General features: G+C 35.4%; 1 protein-coding gene across 2 annotated transcripts in view; it reads left to right on the top strand.

The window, feature by feature from the left end:
• LOC113230427 (insulin receptor-like) overlaps positions 1 to 27,956 on the top strand; it is a 112,839-nt gene that overhangs the window by 74,271 nt on the left and 10,612 nt on the right. Inside the window, exons 6-19 of one of the 2 annotated variants that reach the window (XM_026464358.1) lie at positions 1,629 to 1,746; positions 2,946 to 3,127; positions 4,525 to 4,662; positions 11,516 to 11,672; positions 12,018 to 12,165; positions 17,180 to 17,394; positions 18,269 to 18,443; positions 18,731 to 18,972; positions 19,293 to 19,469; positions 19,744 to 19,931; positions 23,004 to 23,157; positions 24,011 to 24,064; positions 26,332 to 26,526; positions 26,951 to 27,105. In XM_026464358.1, the coding sequence (XP_026320143.1) occupies positions 1,629 to 1,746; positions 2,946 to 3,127; positions 4,525 to 4,662; positions 11,516 to 11,672; positions 12,018 to 12,165; positions 17,180 to 17,394; positions 18,269 to 18,443; positions 18,731 to 18,972; positions 19,293 to 19,469; positions 19,744 to 19,931; positions 23,004 to 23,157; positions 24,011 to 24,064; positions 26,332 to 26,526; positions 26,951 to 27,105 (2,298 nt within the window). The remainder of the gene's footprint in view (positions 1 to 1,628; positions 1,747 to 2,945; positions 3,128 to 4,524; positions 4,663 to 11,515; positions 11,673 to 12,017; positions 12,166 to 17,179; positions 17,395 to 18,268; positions 18,444 to 18,730; positions 18,973 to 19,292; positions 19,470 to 19,743; positions 19,932 to 23,003; positions 23,158 to 24,010; positions 24,065 to 26,331; positions 26,527 to 26,950; positions 27,106 to 27,956) is intronic. The other variant, XM_026464359.1, reaches the window with a different exon arrangement.

Raw genomic sequence — 27,956 nt, 5'->3', positions numbered from 1 at the left:
ACACTTCATTGTACAACAAAACAAATTACAAATGTTAATAATTAATTTAAAACATAATTATTTGAATTTATATATATTATTATAACTAATTAATCTGCAATTTAAATTATAAAACTTTAGAGAATTGACATAACCTATATCAGCTGATTGTTCCACCTGGAACTGCACCTGATTTTAACAACTGTGTAATTTTTTCTTTTTACGTAATTATTGAAATTTTCCTGAACTTGCATACATCCATTTAATTGCCCACTGCTACTGAGAGTTGTATGCAAGCGAAACTGTAGACAAAGCAGCAAGATTATTACCCCTTTTCATATTAATTCGCGCCTATGCGTAAACATTTCCACATTTGTTTAATGAACGATACATTGCGATGATCGGCAGTATGTATTTGATGACCGACCATGTGGTCAATAACGACATCACTGTTCTCAGCCGATATATTTATTGTTCATCACCAAACTTGTTCTATGCCCGGATCTGACCGTGGGATTTCTTTTATATTAGTTCCGTTTCACAAGTAACGTTATTTACGCGATGTGTTGCCACCTAATTCGTGGTTATGAACGCTTATTTGTTTGGATGAATAACAGCTGTTGCTGTTAATAGCTTTATGATATTATTTACAAAAAGATTACATGGTTGTGCTCGCGGTTTGTAGAGGTGAATGGAGTTGTTCTTTCTCACTGTAATTACTAACTTAATTCTACCTACTATACGCACTAATCAAAATGACAGCCAAAGATGGGCAGTGGGTTAAAACCCAATCAACCCGCTCGGGTTTTAACCGGGGTTTTACCCAAAGCCAAATGTATTAAAACGCATACATTTCTGCCCAAAATTGTGGACGGAAACTATTACACGCATAAAATAATACGGAAGTTGGTACAATTCCATACGTATTAGGAATTTCGATGTATAAACATCCTTTTTAGTTATAAAAAAGACGTCTCCTTACAATACCCACCTTGCAATCCTGTGGACTATCACTTAATACTAGGGACACATTTTTGGTAACAGTAGAGCTCCTTGTGAAAGAGTTCGTCCAAGCAATAATGTCAGGTTCGTCCAAGCAGTAATGGCTGGGTGTCCCAGAACACAGTAATGCTGACATTACTGCTTGGACGAACCTGACATGACATATTATGTCTCATGGTGGCGGGCGGCAGTGGCAGTGCTCCTCAGATCTTTGTGATTTAAAGCTCTGATCGGCACTGCAACTGTTATGGACAGGCGCGTGACTTGTTCGTCCCGTCACTTGATATTATAAAAAAAACTCGATGGCTATGCAAAAATTGGTTCAAGTGTATACGATGTAACAACTTTTTGTATCGATTTATTTCAATACGATTTACAGGCGAAAATGTATCAATAGAAAGGCAAAATATGTGAGCAAGCAATAACCATTTTGTAATAATATCATCATTACATTTTAACAAAACTCGATTTACATATTGTTGTAAATAGTTTTTGCCCTCGATTTCAGGAATTAAACCCGAGTGCTTAGCCATTTCTGGACACAGAATCATTTTGTTCATTTGCGTTAATAACCATTGCGAAATGTAATTCACCAATGTGTAATTAATTAATTGCCTACATGCTCTGTAATAAAATGTTTGTTGCAGTCAAACTACGATACTCGGTTATGTGGCCTGTGTCCGAACAGGAACACGGGCGACCACCAATGTCAGACCGATGCGTCCGGTCGGCAGCTGTGTTGGGACGACAAGCATTGCCAAAAAGGTAAGAAAGTCGAGTTTATACTGGATATGTGAAGTGACCATGTGTAGGAACCTCATAGGTCGCAAGAAAACATGGAATGAATACACGTGTGCACTAGATTCTTTAAAACATATTACTTATGTAATTAATTTGTATTCGACAAGAGATCAACTTTTATATGTATAACCTTAGAATAATAACGCATAGAATGATAGTTTCATATCAAACGAACTGTCACAAGTGAGGCAAAAATCAAATTCATGTAGGCTAGTTTTAGTAGTAGGTTAATTTTCGGATTTAGTGAATATTTGTATAAAAATACAAGTTGAAACGCGTTACTTCCTTGTGGAATGTGATGTTAGTATCTATTTTATGTTTGTCTGATGTATTTTTACACTCATTTACCGCACATTTCGTCATTTTTAGCTAAAATTCTTGATCTGTTCGCGGTGCAAGTTGACCTTGAGCACTGAAGGCTCGTGTAGGCCCTTTTGACGCGCTTCAATTTGCCTCACTTAGCGTGTGCGGACTAGGTTTCTATGCGTTATTATTCTAAGTGTATAACGCTACAAGTTCTCATTGACTTATAAAAATGTAGTATATATGCTACCCGTTATAGTAGAAAAAATATATTAACCTGACCTGAAAGTCAACATTTAAAGCCTTGTTGATCAAGTATGACACCTGAAGAGAACATCTTTATTCTTTTGCTTCACTCTTAACGAACGTGAGAAATGTTCGAAATTCAAATAAGTTGACCGCTTTACAAAGTACCTCAAAATTCTAAAAAGTTTTCTATGAAACTATTAGAGATATGTGAGGCGAGGCGGGTGCTTATAGGAACATCGTAGACGGCAACAGGGATCAACGGCCTATGTAAAAAAAAACAAAATGGCAGATTGTGTTTCAATTGTTGTCGATATTCAGACAAAAATGTTTACAATGGCTATGTAACAAGCAATCCTGGAATGCAGGTTTCTTTTTATTTGTTACACTTTTCATTGTATTTTAATTTTCGTTTTTGCTCAAATGTTTTCTTTACGTACTCTAAATTTTTGGTATGTTCTTCACGTAATGATGTATGTAATCAAAATATTTGAATGGCTTCAAGATATTTATTAGTTGATAAAAAAAAAGAAGTAATCTGAGACTTAAATCTTCTGGGAACTAAGCTTCAGTTTACTTAACTCAAAAAGCAAACGAGTGTATACTTTGTTCAGTGTGTCCCCTCGCGTGCGGTAAGCGGCCTTGCATGGCGGATGGTGTGACGTGCTGCCATCGCGAATGCCTAGGCGGCTGCGACGGAGAGAAGGCGTCCGATTGCCACGTTTGCCGCCACTTCTCCATCCTCGATGGCAAAAACCGCACCTGCACTAAGAGCTGCCCTTCTGGCTTTTATGAGGTAGGTACATTATGTAGCGATCACAATAAAACGTATTGAGTACCGTGAGATCAACCCAAATCTTTACATTATTTTAAACTTTACATTGTGTTAAAACATTTTCACATGACACGTACGTTACCAACAGTTACAACTTCCTGCGACTGTCGACAAGTTGTTACAAGCCTACGCGCGTAGCGGGAGGAGTGAGTTTACCTAACAGTTATGTCGCGATCCACACGGGATTTTCAACAACATTATTCGTGTCCGTCAGGATGCCTGGACCAAACGAGATGCACAAATCAAACTGTGCTCATTATTTACTACTTATTTTCTACTATTTAGTACCTTTATTGACCTATTTTCTACCTTTGCGCTAACGGAAATATTAAAGAAATAAAGTGGCCAGCCATTCTGACGTCAAATTGGCTGGACCACTTTACGTTTTTCATGGTTCTAGCAGTATATAATTTACTTTTTTTTTATATAACTATTTACTATCTAATTTCTACCTAAACATACTTTTTTCACTATTTTATGAAGCTTCTATTAAGTTATTTAAAACAAAAAATGCCTTTGCAAAAGGTATCTTCTAAAAAGACAGTTTATCTTCTCCGTGTAAATGATTTATAAATAACTGATTATAATTCGTTTGCATTCCTTAATTCCTACAAATGGAATTAACATTTGTAATAGTGAATTACAAGTAATTAATATAATAATGGTTATAAAATATTGCTTGCAAAGATAATCCAGAAACCGTTGTTGGCAATTACACGGAGAAGATATGTCTTTTTAGAAGATACCTTTTGCAAAGGCGTTTTATTTTTTTTAAATAACTTTTTATAGAAGCTTCCTAAAATAGTGAAAATAGGTCAATAAAGGTACTAAATAGTAGAAAGTAGGTAGTAAATAATCAGCACAATTTGATTTGTATATCTCGTTTGGTCCAGCCTTCCCGATGGACACAATTTTTCTGACGATATTAAATAACAGGTTGATTTAATAAAGTGCCCGATGACTTATCTATACATTTGAATTATCAATGAAATAATTATATCTTTTTTTTAAATAACAACAATTTACTAATTTGGTAGGTACTTTTTTCAATCAACTTGCTATTCAATATCGTCAAAAAAATCTTGTTGAAGTTATCCCGTGTGCAGCGTGACAACTGTTAGTAAACGTCACTACTCCCGCACCGCGCAGCTACCTCAGAAGCCGACTCAGTTAAGCGTTAGGCCTGTAATTTGTCTAGCGGAGATCTACACCACCATCTATCGTTATTTATTATTTTCAAGACCTGCACATTCAGGCGACGCTAAATAAAACTAACATCAATTATAATGATAGAAATTACTGGAAATGACGTTGAGCAACGAATGTTAATGAATAATGTAACGAAAATGTTTTTGTAGCTGGTACGTCGCTGCGTAACAGAGGAAGCATGTCGCAAGCTGCCACCGCCGACCACCTCGCAGACTGAGACTGATCCGCCCGCTTACAAGATCTTTAACAATACCTGCATTTTGACGTGCCCTACTGGGTATAAGGAGGTACGTGGTATAATTAGTTTCGGAGTACCGTAATAGTAGTTTTTAATAATGAAAATGCTTTATACAAATCAAAGTTGGATTATACAGCTATCTAAAATATGACTGATACTTATTAAGAAGATAATAAATTATATTTCACTTAGTATCTTATGTGGGGTTATCTAGTTTTTGAATAAAATTTTAATTGTCATCCTAACATATCAAATTTTATTCAATTAAATTTTGTCATAGATTTTTCAATTACAAACATTTTCAAGAAATAATAAGTACCCCAGTTCGATGTCGAGGTGGGAGTGACTTGACGTAAGAAAAAAATAGTGGAAGTGCTTTCAGCCTCAATTATTATCAGAACCGCTGTCGCAGAAACTCCCACATTCATAATTTGAAACACTGTGAAATCTTGATAATGATTGGTCGTAGTTTCTAATTTAAAAAGAAGTAACAAATTGTGGACTGTTAATATAATTGAAATTTTACCGTGTTGGCATATTGTTGAAAGTTCAATACCTATTATTGCAAGTTACGACATTGTGATTTTACATTGAAATTTCAATCAATGTGCTGCCACCTAGCGATAAAGATAAAGATCGATTTATTTGTGGAAGTAGGTACAATAAGTTCATCAGATCAGTTCAATACATTAACAGTGCTACTACAACCAGTTTCGTCGAAACATACAAATATAATTAGTGGTGGTCGCATAATGTACAAAATATTATAATTAAAAACTGTCAAAAACTAGTAAACATGTAAAGAAAAAATAATAGGGGTTAAAGTATGAAATTGCCGATTTGTACTGAAAATCTATTTTGTTTTTTTTTTAAATTTTTAACAAATTTATTTAATCAAAATAGTTGCCATTATTATCTATACATTGCTGCCATCTAATGGGAAGGTTATTAATGCCTTTGCGATAGAACTCTGACGATCTAGACTGCACAAACTGTGTGAAAGCATTTTGTACTGCCTCCTGGGAAGAAAACTTCTTGTCACGTAGATAATTGTCCAAATCACGAAAAAAATGGTAGTCCGTTGGAGCAAGGTCTGGTGAATACGGAGGATGACGAATGGTTTCTAACTGCAGTTCCTGAAGGGTCAAAATGGTTTCTCGTGCTGTGTGAGGTCTCGCGTTGTCGTGGAGCAATAATGGTGAAGATCGATTCATGAGTCGGGGCTGTTTTACTGCTAGTTTTGTCAACATGGTTCGGAGTTCGGCACAATAGACATCTGCCGTTATTGCTTGACCAGATCGGAGAAAACTATAGTGAATAACACCATGCTGAGACCACCAAACAGTTACCATTACCTTTTTATTGGTAAGTTTTGCTTTAGGACACTGTTGTGGCATTTGACCTGGGGTCAGCCATTGCATTTTTCTTTTCCGGTTATCATAAAGAATCCACTTTTCATCACATGTTACAATTCGATCCAATATTCCTTCATTTCTGTACCGGTTCAACAAGGCAACACAAGTTTCAACACGCGTTTCTTTCTGCAGATCAGTCAAATCATGAGGCACCCATTTTTCGTATTTTTTTATTTTATTGATTTGACGCAAGTGAGTCAATATTGTGGGTAAGGTAACGTTAAACCATGCCGCTAATTCCTGGGTAGTTTGACTAGGATCGGCTTCCACTATCTCTCTTAATTCATCGTTATTCACCTGTGTGGGCGGTCTTCCTCGTGGCTCGTTCTTTAAGTCGAAATTTCCATCACGAAAGCGTTTAAACCAAAATCGCACGGTGCGTTCATTAGTAGACCCCTCTCCAAACGCAGCATTGATATTGCGGGCTGTTTTCAAAAACTCGTATTCAAAAATCACTCGAATTTTCGCAGTATCCATCTTTCTTGTCTAAATTGAATAACAAAAACAATTGAAAGTCGATATTCAAATGTTTCAAATTTAAAAAAAAAAAAATCACAGAAACCATTTGAAAAAAGTTTCATTCGAAAACCTCAAACCATGAAGATTCTATGAAAATTCAAAGAACCTATTGCAATAAAACGGCAATTTCATACTTTAACCCCTAATATAATAAAAATTAGTAAAAATTAACAATGTCAAAAATAAAGCGAAAAATCATGTTAATGTCAAACTTACATAATTTACATTTCTAAGCCTCCATAAAATATGCGCATGTCAAAAATGAATGAAAGTCAATAATAACATAAATTAGTCAAATACATCTGTAATCTTATGTAATGTTACCAGATATAAAAACAATTATAATTGGGCCCTAAATCCATCTCGTATTCATATAATAATTTATATTATAAAAACATTTATCAATTAAATACTGCTTACATTTTTTCTTAAACAAATTTACATGTAATTCACGGATAGATTTTGGGACTCTATTATATAATCTTGGCAGCATACAGAGCACACTTTTTGATATAAATGCAGTTTTATGTGGCATCATAGGTACTGCATCATTATCTCTTCTATTCCTACGTCTTACTTCCACAAGTTTGTTGAACAGATTAGGGTTTGTTTTGACAAATAATACTGATTCTAGAATATACAATGATGGCACCGTTAGTATATTATACTTTTTAAAATAGGGCAAACAGCTGTCCAAGCGAGAAATGCTAAATATAGCTCTTATACATTTCTTTTGTGCTTTAAATACTAAATCCCGATCTGTAGAATTACCCCAAAAAATAATCCCATAGCTTAAATGTGAAGCCACTATATTATCATAATAAGCCGTCAATAATGAGTTAATGTCAATTATATGAGCCAATCGGTATAAGGCATAGGAAGAAATGCTTAATTTTTTACATAGGTTTTGAATATGTGTTTTCCATGTCAACTTATTGTCTACAATTACACCCAAAAATCTAGTCTCGGTTACTTGGTCTGTACTTATGTTGTCATAACTAACATTGACGTTATTATTATTCTGTCGCTGACTGTAATACATTGCTTTAGTTTTTTCAAAATTAATACTGAGGTTATTTTCTTTTAACCAAGTTATAATGGACTCTACTGCTTCGTTAATGTCTTGTTCATAAGTAATTTTATTTTTACACTTAATTGTTATTGTACTGTCATCGGCAAAGAGAGAAACGTGGTGATTCGGTACAACTTTAGGTAGATCATTTATGTACAAAATGAATAGCAATGAGCCCAAGACGCTACCTTGCGGAACGCCGTACATAATTGTTTTACTACAAGATCTAAGGACACATTCGGTTTTGGTATGGATATTTATGTTGCTGATTTCAGTGATTTGTTTTCGATTATTAAGATACGATGAAATTAGTTTAAGAATATTACCTCTTATACCATAGGTTTCTAATTTTCCTAAAAGTATTTTGTGCTCTACATGATCAAACGCTTGAGTCATGTCGCAAAAAATAGAGCAGACTGGCGTACTTTCATCTACACTTGATATAACTTCCTGCATATAATCATATATAGCCATGTTTATATTCTTTTTTGGTCGAAAACCTTTTTGCTCACACGCTAATATATTATATTTTTCTAAAAATATTTGTAATTGTGAACTTATGTATTTTTCAAATATTTTTGATATGACTGATAACAATGATATGGGCCTATAGTTTTTCATGACTTCCCTATCATCTTTTTTGTAAAGTGGTTTGACTATGACTGTTTTTAAGTCATCCGGATAGATACCTTGATTTATACACATATTTAGGATATAGCATAATTGATTCTTTATTTCTTCAGCAACTGACTTCAAAACCTTTGTACATATTTCGTCATATCCAACGCTTATAGTATTTTAAGTGATTTTATAATTTTTACAATATCATATGGTATGCAAGGTGCCGTAAACATAGAGAAACAGATTTTGTCGAAATTCTTTTGATTATGTGCTGATTTTTTTGTAGTTGGTAGAGTCTTGTGAATAAAAAAGTCGTTAAAGGCATTTGCAACGAGTGATGGATTCGTAATAATAGTGTCGTTTACTTTTATTTGTGTAATTGATTCCCTGGGTTCATTTTGCCTACATGTATCTATTAACTCCCATGTAACCTTTGATTTATTTGTAGCAGAATTAATTTTAAGAGTGTTATACAACCGCTTCATAGATTCTATTGTTTTTTTAAATAACTTCGAGTATGCTTGATATATAGATTTATTTTGTTGATTAGGCATGTTTCTATATTTCCATAGCAAACTCCTTTTTTTTCTACTGCTGGTCTTAATGCCTTTGGATATCCATTTATTATTACAATTTGTTTTAATTTTTATGTATCTAAATGGAAAACATAAGTTATAAAATAATTTAAAATCTGAGATAAAACAAGAATAGGCTTTATTTGGATCGTTAATTGTGTAGATGTCCGAAAAAGATAAACTTTTTAGGCAATATTTAAACTTTTCAATATTTTCATTAGAATAGTCACGTCTATACTCGATCGCGATCAATAGTTGAACGGTCAACGCCTACGAGTAGTGTGGAAAATTCGAAATGTTTACTTTTTTCCCAAGAAATAATATATATATATAATAATGCAATATGGTCATTGCAGCGATATAAAGTTTACTTTCGTTTCTTGTAACAAAAAAATATTGCTAACAGGACATTAAAAATTTATTAAAATTATATAAAATAAGACTTAACGATTATATGACACCGAACATCGCCAAGGATAATATTACAAGTGCGACTGTGCGACTATCATTTTTACACTCGCAATGTAGCAAAATAAGCCATTTTTCTACGATTTTCGAGGTTTTACGCGAGATAATTGACACTACCGTAACGTACAAAGCGAAAATGGCGGACTGCGCTCAAGTATGCAGAACCCCGCCTACTATTGGCAGACGTATCACTGAAAAAAAAAGAACATGCTAATACTCTGCTTAATTGAAACAATAGATATTGTTTCAATGGCGCCATCTTCAGTACCAAATTGAAAAACGAATAATAATTCTTTTGTTTTTCTTAAGCGCAGCTATTTTGTACGATTTAACCTTAACTGGGTTCGCGGTGTAGCAAATTAATTTACTTCCAATTAAATATACATGGATATTGATTTAGATATTAATTATAATAATGTATATACAGGCTGTATATTTGAAAGTGAGACATATTCATACATGTCATAGTAAATCATGTTACAACTTAACATAGACTAAAATAAAATTAGGATATGGGATAGAACAAAAAATAAATCAACAAATTGTGTTCTGAAGTGTACATAGAAATAAACCGTTGCCCTTTACGCTTGATTTCGAGTGCAATGGGAATACTACCAAGCGAGGGCCGAGTGAGACAGCAACAATAACAATGACTTCACATTTACGTTTTAGCTTATGTTAATTATTTTTTACTTGAACTATCATCGAAATGTTTTACGCACTAAAACAGATACGTTTATGATTAAGTAACTAGTTATCATTTAATAACAATTGAGGTTTTTGGCGTAGTTAAAAATCAAATCAAATTATTTACAATGATTGATTTTTTAGTTATTTACAGTTTATTTACACTTACGTGGTACGGAGCAAGTGTTCAAAATGTCCACCGTTTTCCACAATGCGTAGTCTAGCACGGCATAGTAAATTTTGTTTTAAATTGTACAACACAAACACATTTTGTCTCACAGTATAAAATGCTGAGATAATCCTCTCACGCAACACTTCGACACTGTTCACCTCCTCCGCGTAAACTCCGATTTGGGAACATTTCAATAGCTTGCCTCACACTATCACCACTTATTGCGTAAAGTCGCACCATTTCAGTCAATTCGACGTTAGAATAAGTATCCATTTTGCGGCGATCGGGCGAGCGGAAGTACAAGTAATTTACGTGTCTTCGTTAGATCAATGTCGCGCGTGCACTGAGCAATTTCGCGTATCCGCTCGCGCTCCCACCCCGACCTGTGATTTGTTTTTCGCCGCCGTGTCGCCACCCGCCGCTGCTCGGAGCAATAATAGTGATGTGCATAGATTTCGATACTAATGTTTTTCTCATGAAGTAGTCGATAAAAAAATATTAAAAAGATATTTTTTGTAAAGTTTAAGTTCATTACTTTATTATTTCTTTGGGTTCAGAATCAGGAATATAATGCACTCTATAAGTATGTCCCACTTTCAAATATACAGCCTGTATATTTATAACAGTTCTCGATAGATAAGTACAAACATATTGACTGTAAAGACCTCTACAGCGCTTTTATGCTTATTTCGGGTGAAATGTAGATGTCAAATATATCTACCATGTGAGAAATAAATGCCTGTTAAGATTTCCTGACAAAATCCGCATAATTATAGTTTGCCTTGGAAAAAGTTATTAAATACCATTTTATATACATGGTATCTCTCTCTCTCTTTATACATTTACTCCTCAGGTAAATGTATAAAGAGAGAGAGAGAGAGAGACTCGACGAAATATCTTTCCATCTTATTAGACGATCTCAGTGGTCGACGGTTTATATTGTAGATGCTGGACGAGGAGATCCCGGGTTCGATTCCCGGTTGGGTCAATTTGGAAGTAAACTTTTCTTTTTTTTTTTTTACTTTTTATGATACCAAGTGAGTAGACGAAACAAGTCGTGCGCCTTGTGGTTAAGCGACACGCCTGTCCATAACGCATGCAATGCCATTCAAGAGCTTTATGTTTAAATCACAAAGATCTGAGGGCTACTGCCCGTGCGACCGTCAGCCTGAGACATAAGTTGACAAGTTTGATGTGCCTGTTATTTCACCAAATTTTTTAAGTTGGTTCTGGTCTGTGTTCACTGGAATGTGCCCCAGAGTGATTTGCTCTAGGACTCCATAGTATTTGGAATGTCCCAGTTTTAGACTAAGTAATCGATGTGTTGTCTGGCAGATTCATATACTAATCGTTCTATAAATTTCAAACAAAAGGAGGGCAAACTGAATCCTCGCTGCGAGCCGTGCGCGCCTTCGGGATGCAATCGAGAGTGTCCTGGCGGAAAGATAGACTCCATCGATTCCATCGAGGCATTTCGCGGCTGCACGCATCTTAAAGGCTCTTTGGAGATCTCGCTGCGCGCTGGTGGTGGTATGTAGCCTTACATTTGAATTACATTGAATCTGTATATAAGAAACGGTAAGCGTTCAGGACTCACCGCAACTTTTGCAAGAAGAGAAGAAACTAACAAACAAGAGTGTACAAATATATGTGTTGGAATTATAATACTCACACTGCTCTTTTTATATCCCTTCGGTACAATTGGTCTACTTTCCCGATCGGTCCACTTGTTTTTCCTGATTCGTCTATTTCCCATTTCGTCTACTTTTCTGTTTGGTCTACTTTCCCATATATGGCCCCTATAGTCTTCAACTACCAGTAATATAGAAAATAGTATAATATACAAATAATTTTGATACATTGTTTTTGATATAGGAAACACAACGGCGCTGTTGGAATCGGCACTGGGTGACATACGTGAAATCCACGGTGGATTAAAAGTAACGCGTTCCAACCCGCTCGTCTCGCTGATGTTTCTTAAAAATATTGAACGCATCTACGCCAACCACGAGGAAAACAATAAGTGAGTCAGTAAACGTATTTCCATAGATAACATCATGTTTCACTTTTGTGAAATATTTTTATGCGGAACTGCATAATTTTAGCAAAAGATAGGAATTTTGTAATATAAAAATAATTCATTGATTGTGAAAATGTAGAAAAGTAACATTTAATGCTTTGTAAATAAATAACTTTCGATGTATTGTTTGCGTTTGTAAGTTAATATTGTATTCTAATAATAATAATGCGCACACACACACAGCCCCGCACTAGAGAAACCCTGTATCGCGGGTGCCATGGACACACACACATAGACAACCACAAATTACACCCAAATTCACGAGAGAAATAAATGTAAGCTACACAAACATTTCTCTCGGCCCTGGAATCGAACCCGGGACCTCTTCAAATTGAATGGTATTATTGTATCCTATATATTACCATAAGAAATCTGTAAATAAAAATTATATGTGATGCAGACGCTGATAATGTCAAGCGGCGATCACACAGTTTTAATTTTAGGTGTTCATTTAAACTATAGATTATTATATTATGGAATTATAACTATAGTTGTGTATTATATGGCATATAATCATTGACCTACGAATAAATGGACGTCGGGTTCGCGTTAAAAAGTGTCCGCACCTGTAGGGCGTTAAAATCGCATACAGAGCGTCAATCGCGCAACAGTCTTCGTTTGTTCGACTGACAGCGCGGTTGTTAATCATGCAGTACCATTTAATAATAACTTGTAAAAATTACTGCAGTAAAGTGTAAAAACAGGATTTTGTATTATATTTTCACTAAACAAATATATTGTGTTATCATAGTTCTCATTTAAAAGTGTTCTTTTGTTCAGTTTTATAGTATTTAATTTATATATAAATGAATCGTAAATATAAATTACAAAAGCACTCAAAATAATCAAATAGCTGACTGTCTTTTGTCTACACTTTGCATGCGCAAAAGATGGAAAGAGACCCATTACGTCATTTTCAAGAAGCTTTATAAACTTCTTGGTCATTTTCAATTGTTCGAACCATAAGCGATTGAAATATTTGGAACAAAGAAACTATAGAGTCGTGTTGATTTTAATCTTGTTTTTAAAATGACTTTTTATTAAACGTTAGCAATAAATAACAAAACATTGTTGTACTCGTTTTACGGCTAGGGATTACCTATCAGAAGTCAGAAAATACATTTGCCCGAAATAACGTTCGCTCGAATTCTCATAATGTCAAATGTATTTTTTTAGGAATATTACAAAACAAAAGCTAATTTTGGCTTTGTGAGAAGCATTAAAATTACTTGAAAGCGTAACGGTTTTATTATGAATCGGTTTTCGGAATTACGGATATTTGAGTTTACGTTTAGTTGGAATATCGGTACATTTCTTATAGTACACGCTTATTTTCACATTTGTAGTGATATTTGTATGTATGTATCTGCCCAACTCTTTGTTATATCTTTAAGTGAATTTGTACAAAATTCGACTTAATAATATATATAAAAATTAATTTACTCTTGTGTTCACGTAATTTTCAGTCGAAGCTAAATATGGTGCATTTTGTTAAGTTTCCAGTAGAAGCTGAATGGTGTTTTAGGGCCCTTAAATTGTTGCATGCTAAATTAGGTTACAATGACGTTACAATTTAAATTAAATGTTTTAGTTTTTTATATTTCGTTACATGCCACTGCGTTTATATAGGTTAAGTTCGGACATTTTTTTCGTGGTTTTTGTATTAGACCCGATGTCCATTTGTTGGTAGGTCAATGCATATAATACACAACTATAGTTGTGTACTAACTTCTGAACTACAGGTCAGATGCAATTTTAATTAATATTTTAGAAAATTTCAAAAATATTAACATATCATTAATTTATAGGTTTCAAAAAGTGATAACACTGACATGTCAATTCATTGCCCATGATTAAAATTCATAATTTACGAATGAATACACGCACTAGGTATACATTTTTTCATTAAATTATCGAAAACTTTTTATCGATATACCTCTCATCTCTAGCAAATGCAGAATAATTACTTCATTTCATCTTTGCACGTTGTCGTAAAAAATAATTAATTTTTGAAAATTTTTTCATTTCTCACAAATAAACATTGGTTTGGTGTTATTTTCACTTTAGTTGAATGTATTAAGCAAAAGCTATTCATTTCAAAGCGATTTCACACAAATAAACATTGATTTGGTGTTATTTTCGCTTTAGTTTAATGTATTAAACAAAAGCTATTCATTTAAAAGCGAGGCTTACAAAAATAATTTATGAAAAACGTAAATTAGTGCATGCTATTACAAGGTTTTATTTTGTAGAATTTTATGAACTGTCACAGCGATCATCCTAGATTATTTTTAGCATAATACTACTTTATTTATATTTTTCTTTACCAACTATTAAGAACTATCGTTAACGGTGATTATCAGCAATTTCAAGTTTTTTACTAGGGTATGATTTGTTTTTATTTTCCCAAAATTTCGGGGCTCTTAACCCCTTCATGGACAGTAACGGCGTATACCGTAAAATGAAAAATATGGATCTTATAAAAACTACTACGGGCTTTACCGTGCGAATTCCAAGTGCTTTCTTTTTAGTTGCCGCCTACTGCTTCTCCATAGAAAAGTATCAACAATGTACTGACAAAATTGAATGATTTATTTGAGATACATTTGTGGACGTTACACACACATATTTAATATGTGCACACCAAGACAGTACGGTGAATACCGACGTGTTTGTATGAGGTGATCTAAGACCAGAGATGGGAAAAACTGCTTATTTTTTTGAACGTTTAAACGTTATGCTTTTTTTAAAAAAAGCGTGCTTTTTTAAACGATTTTTGAGTTTGAAGCTAAAAAAATCGTTTAGAAAACGTTTGAGCGCATAGACTTTTATGTTAAAAAAAAGCTTGCAACGTTGTGTTGATAGCGAAACGCAAGAGTAGACCACTAACGGTTTTAAGATAAGTAAGTGTTTTCTAAAAAAAGTGTTATATTATTATTTATGACGTAACTTTAATATATTAACATTTTGTTCATTGGCGTTTAAAAGCGTTCAAAAACATAAGTTGTTTAACTTGTGTAGTTGTTAACCGTTGAAATGGAAAAAAACTGCTTATTTTTTTGACGTTAAAACGTACGTTTAAAAAGCGTGCTTTTAAAAGCGCTTTTCACTTAAACGCTTTTTAGATTGACGCTTAAAAAGTCGTTTAGAAAAACGTTTAATCGCATAAACTTTATGTTTAAAAAAGCTTGCAACGTTATATTGAATTAATTTGTTTAGAAAACATAGATGGCGCTACTTGAAACTTAGGTACGTTGTGAAAAATGAAATTGTTGAGTACATATAGAACTGACCAGTGACACCAACGCTTACGCTTAAAATGAAAAGCGTGCTTATGCGCTTATTTTAAAAAGCAGACTTTTTTAAGTGCTTTTCGTTTAAACGCCCACCTCTATGTAAAACCATAAGTGCGTGGCCAGCGACTGCCTTTTGTGGTTGTGTAGTTTGTTTTCGCGCTGGAACTTTCTGACAGTAAAAAATCCCTCAATTTTTTTTTCTAAATGCATAGTTTTTTAGTAATTCAATAAACCAATAATGTGTACTGATGAAACCCTATTCTATAATAAATAATAATGAAACGTGTTTTCACACTTAAAAGCAGGGTAGTTAGGTAGGTATTTTCTGCCATCTAGGTGAAATGAATTACTTAATTTTCATTTAAATTTGATGAATACCTCTCTTACTACTTTCGAAACTGTGATTTAATTATTGAAATGGTAAATAAATAACCTTCATCGCTGCTTAAATATTATCTAGTTAGTAATTGTTTCTTTTGGAATTGTTAGTACGTAATAACTTTTATTTGTCTTCTTATACTGCAAGGGTTGCGCTATTTTACGGTATATGCCATTTTAATGTAATACATTTAGGCTTTTTTTGCTGAAATAAATTAAATAAAATTACTGTAATACTGTCATAGCCGTACTTACTTATGCACAAGAAACATTTTGCAAGAACTGTTTACAGTGCTGCTTTGAATGTCGACGGGATCAGCCGTCAGTGATAAAGCGTAATAATTATGTTGAGTCAATATGGTCCGGTCTAGGACATGAAGAAAAATAGTGACTTTTGGTGTGCGGTATTATTTCAGTACTGTCCATGAAGGGGTTAGAGCTCTTATAAATCTTCATGCTATAGAGCATGAAGATTGTGAGAGACTCCTACATATAATATCCTATCTGCCTATTTCTATATTAACTTAAATATTTTCATAACAATGCTATGTAAAATAAATAATGCTAGTCTAGTCTTGTCTTTTTTGAAGACGGAGAAAATGACATTTGCCGGGTTGCCTGTTTTCATAAAATATTAAATAGTCATGTGTTGTCGTCGATAGTTTTTTTTTATATTATCAAGTGACGGGACGAACAAGTCGTGCGAATTATTGTAAGCTACACGCCTGTCCATAACAGTTGCAGCGCTTTAAATTCAGAGCTTTAAGTCGCAAAGATCTGAGAGGCACTGCCACTGCGCCTGTCACCCTGAGACATAAGTTGACAAGTCCCATGTACCTATACCCTTCGAAACTGAAACGCAGTAATGTTCACACAACCATGACTATTTATGCGGCCAAGCAGTAATGTTAGCATTACTGCGTTCCGGTGTGGAAAGGTAAGGGTGCTGGTGAAGTTACAGGCACACGGGACGCACGACTTGTTCGCCCCGTTGATAATATATAAAAGGTGGCAGTACTTCCTTGGACGAAATGTTTCACAAGGAGATATACAGCTACTAAACTGCTTGCAAGCGAGGAACACTTGCTCAATTAACTGTTAATTTACAAAAAAGACAGACTGTAGTGAGTTTACTCAAAGCACAAAAGATCCATATCATTAGGCATTAAGTTGAGAGTTCAGTAACACTACAATTGTCATATCGGTGTAAGGTCGTACGTCCTTAACATGCCATATTATAAGCCACAGCTAATGGTTTAATGAGAAAATATATTTTATTTCAGGGCTCAAAGTCTTCATATATTCAACAATGCGAATCTCGAGTTACTTTGGGACTGGGATAAAATAAGCAAGAACTTTAGTATAGAACTAGATCGAGTGCACATACATTTCAACCCAAAACTATGTTACCAGAGGATAGAACCGCTAAAAAGGATAATGAAAAGGAATTTCACCGACATTGAAGTGTCAGAGGAGAACAACGGTGACCAGGCATCGTGTAAGTGTTTATCGCTTTTCAATGCTATTTCATCCGCTTTCTTTTCTCAGTTACCGGAACTGCACATTATATTCAGCTTTGTTATTTAAATTGTGTAAGTTGCTTCATAACGATAGTTTTAGTTTACTTTTTATTGTCGAAGCCGTAGACACTGTTATAATTATTTTTTTTTAAAACTACAAGGAAATTATTACTACCACAGATAATATAATACTATACTACTACCGATACCCAATGTCATACAAAGTAATGTCGCACTCGTAACTTTACTTATGCGGACGCTTATTTTGATTCATAACGCTGATCAATAGATAGCACAGAGTAAAGCCGCGAATGTAATAATATTCGAAAATGCCAAGTCAAGGTTAATTGCTCTTGTTCAGGCCTTGATTATATATACAATAACATATAATAAAATCGTAAAGAAGCTGATTCTGCACTTTTAATATTTTAAAGTGGGCTAGCGCTAAAACGTTACTTAGTTATGAACAAATTCAAAGAAATGCCATCTATACAATTTATTTCAAACTAACAAATAAAAAAGTATACCATTTAATTTATTATCTTTTCAACGTCAGTTTATTGTTTTCAGCAACTATCATGATTGCAAATAAAATTTAATTAAACATTCCTAAAATTTTGTCGGAATGATTTTGCATCTATTTTTTATATATTATACTTCTTATTTGGTATTACATACTTTAAGATTTCGCGACTCAACAATTTATAGTTTTTATTTTATCCAAGTGTCGCCGTCTATGTTTTAAATATGTACTAAAGTTCATTTGTATGAATTGATACCCTAACGTATGACTGTAGCCATTTAGTCGTTTAGAAAAAAATTGTTTAATACATTTGTTGTTCTTTTACACAGGCTACCACGATGTACTTAACCTGAAGGTGCACATGCTATTGAAGAACCTGGTAATACTGACGTGGAATTCGTACTGCTTGCCCGACGCGCGCAAGCTCCTGGGCTACTCCATCTACTACACTGTCGCTAACAATAATGTTACTCACTACGGACAAAGAGATGCTTGTTCAGATTCGTTAGTATTTTTACATTGACTCCTCCAAAAAAATACAGACTTTGCTTTCAAACCGTAAAAAATGATGAAACGTGTTGGGTATGTGATGGCATTAATTTTGCCACCGGTGGGCTTGTCAAGAGCACCGTCATGAGGCAGTGTTTTTTAAACTTATACATTAGTTTGATGTGATATATAGAATACTATATTTGACAAGTTCACATGAAATGTAAATTTAACTTGTATTTATTATATTTTATATTTTTTTTGTCGATAATTTAAATATATGTACATTAACATTTCCTCAGATGGAACATCCTTGATGTGACGGTAGAAGATTTGCGTCGCAGCAACTCTACTATGGACCCGGACATTAGTCAAACGATTGACTCTCTACAGAACCCTTGCAAGAATCTGCAACCAGCTTTTCACCCTGTTACCCAACTTACACCAGACACGCGCTATGCGGCCTACGTCAAGACATATACCACAGTTCAGGACAAGAAAGGCGCGCAAAGCCCTATTATTTACTTTACTACTCTACCTGGACGTAAGTTAAGAATTATTTTGACGTTTGCTCAATTTAACATAATAAATAACAAAAATCACGTATATTATACTGTTTACTCTGAGATTTAATTCGACATCGACCGTTATTCGATTTTATATTTTCGAAACGAAATAAGGTATATAAATTGTCAAAATATCTTTACATAGGCCCTAGTTTGAATAACGAAACTATTCTTGAACGTACTTACTCTCTTTTCGCTATATAATCATATCGGACTCTGTTCTTCGGATGAGTCGATTTGTATTTACTTAAATATTTTGTAGACAATTTAAGGCATGTTTAAATTGGTATTTTTATAGGACCAAGTCCGCCGCAGTCGCTAACAGTGGAACCGCAAGGGCCGCATTCAGTGTATATCCAATGGCAGCCGCCAGCTATGCCTAATGGGACTATTACGCGTTACTATGTCGAGATACAGGCCAACACGTATAATCGCGACACCATCATCACTAGCAAAACTAACTTCTGCGACAATCGTAAGTATACTTGATTATTCTTTTTTTTTTCATTACGTTTCTCTATCCCGCAGATCGTGATCTTTTTCTATTGCCAGCTGACACTAATACACGCAACACTTTTCAAATACCTTTTAATACGAAGCGTGACACGTTACTTGGGAAAAGTCTTTGTTTCGTACAAGATATAATTGAAACAATTTTGTGTCTATTGCTTGTTCCAGTAAATTATGTTTTCATTGAAAAAGTCGCCTCGCTTGCGTGTATCGTAACCTAAGTAAAATTAAATCCACAGCAAACGCCCTAGCGAACCTGATCGCAGTCCGCGGCGAGAAATCGCCCGAGAAGCAAGAAGAAAAGCCTAAAGAGGTTAAGAACGACACGTGCGACTGCACTAAGAATTCTGGTGGCACCAAGTTCACTTCTAAGGCGGAAGAGGAGCGGTGGGAAAGCATTCAATTTGAAAATGCACTGCAGAACCAGGTACGTCTCTATTCATCGTCATAAACCCATTAAATGTATTTAGGCCTGGGTTTGAAGCGATAGTGATCGTGATATTTGTCATTATAAATATAACTTGATAAATTATCTTGATATTTATAAAATTAATTGGAACAACGAAACGCTGCCGCTTTCAATGTCTTGGCATGTGTTTATATTAGAGATGTATCCAAACGTGTAATATGTCAATCTCAAAAAAGTCACAAAGTAAATGGGTTTTCCCAAAGATTTTTCTTCGTGTTTATTTATTTAATAATAATGTGCCAAACAACCACACCAATTGCCTGGTCTCAATCTAGACAATTTCCTGTACTATGAGCAACAGAATTCACCCTGAGGCTCCCCAGAACACCCGGGACCGTATATAATGCAAACCATTACACCGCGCCTCCGAGGTCGTCAAAATTTTCTTACTGTTTGTAATTTTTAGTAAAAAATTAACGAGTCAAAACTGAACCTCCATGGCTAATTTGTCGGATATATAAATATCAAAGAAAATAAATATCTTGACAGTTACATATCGAACCCTAGTTTTAAACCATAGTCCGCCACGCTGGCCTAATGCGGGTCGGAGGGCTTATATATTTCCCAAGAATTGTGAACAGTCTTCGAAATACGTGTTTCATCATAATGTTTGCTTTTACCATTAGGCTCAATTTACATTGACGCGGAACGAAATTTGCTGCGAATGGAAGCGAATTTTTTAAATAGCTTACCGTGCACACTAGATACGTACCAGAAAACAGATCGCGAATCTTCCGGATAATACTCGCGCAGTTTTAGAAATTCTCGCAGCTACCGTATCGTATTTAGTTTGTATTTTAGCCAATTGACACAAAGTTCGTTTTCGTACGCTTCCATTCCGTTCCGCAGCAATGTAAATTGAGCCTTGAAAGTGTTCCTACCTAAACATTAACAAATGTACGTAAGTAAAAAATTATACATACCATACTACAGGGATACGAACCGTTGACATTGAGAAGCGAAGCAACCGTGCTCTCACTGGGCTACCACCACATCACTATTACAATTAAAAAAATCTCAAAATGAATATTTTCTTTTCGGGAAAGCCAAAAAATGTTTGCACTTTTTGCAATATTTATTTTATTGAATATCGTAATGTTTTTACTACCATGATATTCTATATTTTTATAATATACTAATATATATATACATTGTTTGTGAAAATACTCCACAACTTGTTATTATTATTGATACAAAGATCGAACATGTTTGTTCACAATGAAAAATGTGTTCGGTCCGACTGGACGCGAACCAACATCTGTTGCCTCACCGTGGCTACCGCTCTTACCAATTGTTCGAGTCAGCAGATCTTACGAATTTGTCATGCGCTTGCTGCAGATTTTTATATTGGATTTAAACGGCTATTTTGCCATAGCGCCACCTGTGGGGTACTTATGAAAGTTTCTTCAGCCAGACAGGTACCTTAGAGACTGTGAAGTGATGTCCCTATATTGAATTTCAATGTTTATTTTATTGAATTTCGTGATGTTTTTACTGTCAAGATATTCATATATTTTTTGTGAAAATACTCCACTAAATAGTAATACAGTATGTTGATTTGCATTCTCGCCACATTTAAGAAATTAATAATAGAAATAATACTAAATCACCTAAAAGTATAAAAAAATATTCCGATCAATATTCTGGCTAATTGTATCTAGTAAAGTTTTGCAAAATTGTCTCAAGCGATCAATCAACCTTCACCGAACGATACGTAACCTTTCTCGATGGCTTATTTACCATTTTTTTTAAATTATGATTGTACTAGAGTATTGTTATAATTTACTATTTATTTACATTAGTTAGAAATGTAGACTGAAAAATGTTTTTTTGTAACTTACTCTTGGTACTTACCAACTTTAAGTTACATGCAAGTATTGCTAGAAGTACCTAGGTCTACAGTGGCTGACTCCGTACCGGAGCCACCACCAGCGATGCAGGGATTCGCACGTGAGTTTCGTTTCAACATTAGACTCCACAACTTTGAAAACAGAAACTTCTACACTCGTATCGTCTGCGTAAACTAAACATTTGTCATAAGAATAGAGACATACTTGTACTTGATGGATTACCATGCAGGTCCTGGTGAACCTGGTAGCGGTTCTTCTTTGCACTACTAACTCTCTTGTTTCCATACCAAACCACGTGGCATTTCGTGACAGACTAGAATAGAATGTATGTGTGACGTAGACGCAGTACGGGAAGCAAGGTCGACTGATCTACCCAATGATATTATACTTGTAAATAATATATGCGCAATCTGCGCCTCCAAACGGCCCCATGGTACTGTTGCCACAGGCAACAGTGACATTAGTCACCATCTTGAATTCGAGTGAGTACAACGTCACCGAGACGTGACAAAAAAGTATCAAAAACGGTGAAATATGTAATTAAAATTTGCAATTCTCGGTTCGAAACTGATCATAAAACTACTGAGGTTAATTTCCGCAGGTAAGTTTGCTTTTGATTGTCGTAACTAAAACTAAAAATGAAATAAATTTATTTTTAACATCAATATTGCCAGTAAATCAATTTTCATTTGCCCATAACATTGGGAGTTAACCCTTTTGAAGTTACTTTTGACTTCGCAGTCAAAAGTGATTCTAATTCAAGTTTATTCGTTCGTTTAGTATTCGTAAAGTGTAACCGTAATAGGTACTATTAATACGTAATACTATTAAAAATGATATTTTATTGTTTCCCAGATTACCTAAATTTAATACTACGATAGAATACGATTTTTTTTTCGATTTATTTTTTTAGTGATTTGGGTTCAGTTTCGGATACAGAATGATCTCTGTAAATATGGCGAGAATGCAAATCAACATATATAGTCCAGTCGGATCAAAAGTATCAATAATAATTTTGCAAAATTTTTCAAGTAATAGTTTTGACCCTAGCACAAGCCTGTAAAGTTAACAAATACCGTATATGGTGAGTGAGTTATTTATTAAGCGACCTAGTGTAGTTCGTTGTAGTTAGTATATGTAGTTCTTTACGTTTATGCAACGGTCACTTAATCTCTTCTAGGTTTACGTGAAAACTGAAAAGAACAAAACACATCCAGCCCGTCGCGTTCGAACGCGACGATCCATCGAAGATGAAAGCCTGAGTACCCTGGTGATATTGAGTCGCAACAACAAACCTATTCTCGGCATGAACTATACCAACTCTACGGAAGGAGGTGCGTTACTTTCTAATTAATATAAATTAAAAAGTACTAAATATCATCATTATTTCTAAAACACTTGTACTGTACATGTTTGTGTCGCCTATAAGCCACCTTCTCTATGCTTTTAATTTTCATCATTCCTTAGGGCACTTGACTTTTTTTTATGATATTAAGTGACAGTACGAACAAGTCGTGCGCCTGATGATAAGCAACACGCCTGTCCATACCAGATGCGGTGCCACTCAACGTTTTAAAACACAAAGTTCTGAGAAGCACTGTCACTGAGTCCGTCACCCTGAGACATAGATTGATAAGTCTCCTCTAATTTCACCACTGCTTACAAAAATAAAAAAAAAGGAAGTTTTTGAAAACAATGTCAGGTATTTTATTGAAGTGACAAGATTGTGAATGAAAGAAGATTAACGAGACAGGTTAATGAGGCGAGTATGAGCGGGCAAGTTGGTAAGAGCCCACCAAGACAATCTTACCACGGACAATTGAGGATGCCTTAAACACTAGGTCAAAAGTACCTTAACGGACGATAGATGTATGTCAGGCTCATAACAAGTCTTTCTCTACCCCAACGGGAAAATGGCGTGAAGTCTACATATGACAAAAAAATATTACCACAGTTTTTTTGTGCTGCGATGCAATTAATTTAACAAACACCAAATTAAAATATCACTAAAGTGACCTGTTTACTATTGGCAAGGGAATCCAGTGATGATAGTAAAAGAAGAAGCCCCTTTGTTAAAAACTTTTATTTTTTGGATTTTTATTGTATGTTTTTTAATTCATCGGTCAAGTGTCCTATTCATGCTTGTCGCACACCCCTCATCACGGCCATACAACATTCTCATTTCAGTGAAGTGCAGTCGCATCGAGCCTAACGTATGCGTCGTAAAGGACAATAGTACAGGTTATAAAATTTGTTTACAACGAGAGTATTTTGTTTTCACACGGGTCTTTGGTTGCTGCATGCAGTATATCAATTATCGAGAAACAAATAATCGATAAAAAAATTTATATTTTCATATTAATTGTCAGACGAACAGAATCGAGCACGAGTAAAAATGTAGAAAATAATTGGCATGTTTTGTAGAGTATTTTGATTATAGTTCCATATTAAGTTCAATTAAAGCCTGTTACCTCGTCTGACGGATTTTTTAAAAGCATGCTGTATTATTCAAATATTAAAAGTAGATGATTATTTTTGTTCAATGTCACCATATTTTATACGAATATTTATATCGTCTTTTTTATCACTTGTAGTATTGAAATGTACTAACAGCAAAGTTGAAGACTTGCCACTCCCAGGACAGTTTTGTTTGCAAGCGGTGATTGTACAGTGGAACCAAGATAACATTGTGATTTTGACAGCTAGGAATGACGTTGGAACGTAACTTAATAATAATTTGACAAAATAGACAACCAAATAAATTATCTATTTCCTCTAGGAACACAGACGTGGATTTATTTCGATAAAATACTATTAATGAAACATAAAATATTTCTGTATTTGAATGGTCATTGATTAATGTAGTTTGTATTTGTGAAACGTCAATATTTTGTTCTTTAAGTTCTATGGCGCTTTTTTTTAACTTAGTCTGGTTCCGCAAACGACAGGGTCATTTATCATTGAAATTGAACATCTAGTTCTACTCGACGTTAGCAAAAATGTCTGCTAAAATGGAGTAAAAAGTAAATGATAATGTAGTTGAAAAAAATCTTGACGGATATTTTTAAGTAAACGGAAAATCTATCTTAAAGTATCATTTTTTAGAAGCAAAGAACTACGAATTTAAAAGAACAAAGTAATAAAAGATAAACAAAAAGAAAGCCTGCAACACATTTACGGCAGAAGACAGGAGAAAAGTTCTTGGGAAGAAAAAAAAGAAGTTAATCCGGATTCCTATCCGATGAGAGACGTACATTTCGATAACCTATTATAATGGAGGCACAATTCATTATAATTTTTAATGAATCGCGCTTCAGCTTGATTGAAGAAGATACGGATGATTCACTTGGTGTATACCCTTAGAATAAATTTATTGTACACTTATGCCTGCGCGCAATTGCTAGTGGTCTGAGTGATGTGAATACTAAATAACTGTGCTGTACCATAGCTCGGCAGCGATAATAGTTGAAGCGGACGTTTTAGAACTCTAAAATAATCAAAATCACCACGCCGTCTTTGTGCGACTTTACTAGCCCCGCCACTTATTTTGGTGACCCGTTTTTGTGAAAAGCTTTTGTTTGTAACAAAAATATTATCGAGGCTAGTCGCTAAACGTCATTGTTTGACATGAATAATTAAGCTACAGGTGGCCGCTTCAGGCCGCCATTGCCTGCACACAAAAAGAACCCTTAAGGTGGTAATGCTTCGACATTGCTGATAGTACACTATATTTAGTACAAAGATGCCTTTACATTAATTTGGTTATTTAATTACACTGCACGACGAAAGGTTCTCGTGAAAGACGCCATTCATATGTCAATCCACAGGGAAATGTAGTTAACGTCGGAATTTTAAACGAAGTATATTCTACAAATAATAATTCAGAACTGACTCTAAGAGTAAAATACGCTGCCTTTTTTTAATAAAATGCGCCACATGTAATGGCGGAAGTTAAGCTCCAATAATGATATCATAAAACAAATATAACTTACACCTGTAATTATATATTGTCGTAACATGTAACTTACCTGTTGACCGACTTATTTTCAAGCGTGCAAAATAGACGCTACCACGTAGAGTTACGAAAATCAACCCGTTATACCATACTACATATATGCCGTCATATTTTTAAAAACATTAACCACACGTTTGGTTTCCGATTCCTTTATATACGAGTAAAATGTACTAATAAAGCAGGCCGATCATTGCGTTACGTTCACACTATGACAGAATTTGATTCTATTCAAAGTTAAATTCAACACGAAAAGATATTCCACATCGCTTAGCATCAGAATGGTGTCAATAGGTATCAACTACAAAGAAAGAACTTACTTCAATGATGTAATCGTTTTCGCTACGCATCTTTTAATGAAAGACTTTTTTGTCCAGTTCTTAAACTAAAAGATATGTACACTACACCTTTCAAATTAAAATATGTATAACCGTAGTGTCTGCACTATAGAAGTTGTTATGCGGGCTGGGTAAGGCACGTAACATTCGTTCTACAGGGTACGTGAAGTCGCTGTACTACGTGCTGGACAAGAATACGGAGTCATTAAAGGTGGACCATATGCGGCATTTCACTTGGTATACGGTGAACGTGTGGGCGTGTCGAGCTAAGCAGGCCAACGAATCTGATGCTGATTATGCCGACGCCTGGTGTTCTGACCGCGCTTACAACACTTTCCGGACGCAAGAGCTATGTGAGTAATTTGGGTGCAATTTTTATATTACTACCGATTTTTTAAAGTGGTACATCCTAAGTGGTGGTTCGTAGTTCGTATTCATAAGAGCTTAGAGCGATGCTAGACAAAAACAATTACTTAATATCACTTTCCCTGTACAATGAGTACTTTTTTCATTTTTTTCATTTCAATTCACTTTGGGGCTCTACCCAGAACACCCAGATTGGAACCGATTTAAAAACGTTAGTTTCCCAAATTAGTTTTTTCTGGAACCGAATCCGTGACTTCCCATGTAGCGCTTACAATGCTAAGTAAACCTTCCGCTACCAAGTCGTCAAAATTGTGATGAGTATAACATGTAGGACCATAATTTAATATTTCAAATACAGAGAATTAGTTTGGTGACGTTAATTGATTTAAAGTATTTCATTTCGTGGTACAGTGAACGCAGACGTAGTTCGCGACGTGCGTGCAACGATAATTCCTTCAAACCGCACATTGCCCGAGGTTAACGTGACGTGGTCGCCGCCTCTCAACCCCAATGGATTTGTTGTTGCCTACAAAGTGCACTATTCACCCATCGAGGACGGCGCTCAGGTTTGCACCTTTCATGTCCGTCTAATGAAATAAATATCTGCCATTTAAATAGTAATAACTCAGCACGTTTCAGTATAACATTCTTAGTAACAGAAAGATTGATTTAAAGTGACGATAGTATCAGTAGCGAAGCGTGAAAATTACCTTAAGTAAGCCGTGGCAAAACAAGAAATACCTTTTTTTTTGACGGGGGAAATCTTTATGGATACCCCTGAGCCCAGGGAGACTCAGGGGTTATGTGGGGACTCTCCCTCCAGACTGGAGGGCCTACGCCTAACTAAACGCCTACTAAAACCCCTCCCGGGTTTCCCTCTCGTCGGTTGAGTCGGTGCCGTGGGATCGGTGAACATTCACCACGACGCCGCCCGGCCGCCCTAGCCAGGGCTCCCGCGCCAACAGAGGGGCGAGTCGGTTGTCCTCCGACCCGCCCCCCAGACGAGTGAGGCCGTGCAATGCAGGCTCCGGAGTCCCTGTCCAGAGCCCGCTGGCCTCAGCACCCAATCGTACCCCAGGTTCCATAGTAGTGGTCCTAATACGGACCCCTGGGGTACTCCGCACCTCATTGGGCGCTCGCCGCTCCTCCCTTCCCTCGTCTGGTAGAGCACCACCCTGTCCTCCAGGTAGTGCTCTACCAGACGGCTGAGGTACCTGGGGACCTTATGGTACCTCAGCGCCTCCCTGATAACGGCGAAGGGGAGAGTGCCGAAGGCGTTGGCTATGTCCAACAACACAGCCACCACGCCTTCCTCCTCGCCATTACCCTCCTCCACGATGTGTCGCAGCGACTCCAGGGCGTCTAGGGTGGAGAGTCCATCCCTGAACCCGTACTGTCCCCCTCAGGTGTTCGTTGA

The sequence above is a fragment of the Hyposmocoma kahamanoa genome, unplaced genomic scaffold (genome assembly GCF_003589595.1).
Source record: "Hyposmocoma kahamanoa isolate Upper Pololo Valley unplaced genomic scaffold, ASM358959v1 63, whole genome shotgun sequence".
Taxonomy (NCBI): Eukaryota; Metazoa; Arthropoda; class Insecta; order Lepidoptera; family Cosmopterigidae; genus Hyposmocoma; species Hyposmocoma kahamanoa.
Note: the sequence above shows the minus strand (reverse complement) of the source record. Positions and strands in the feature narration are given on the sequence as shown.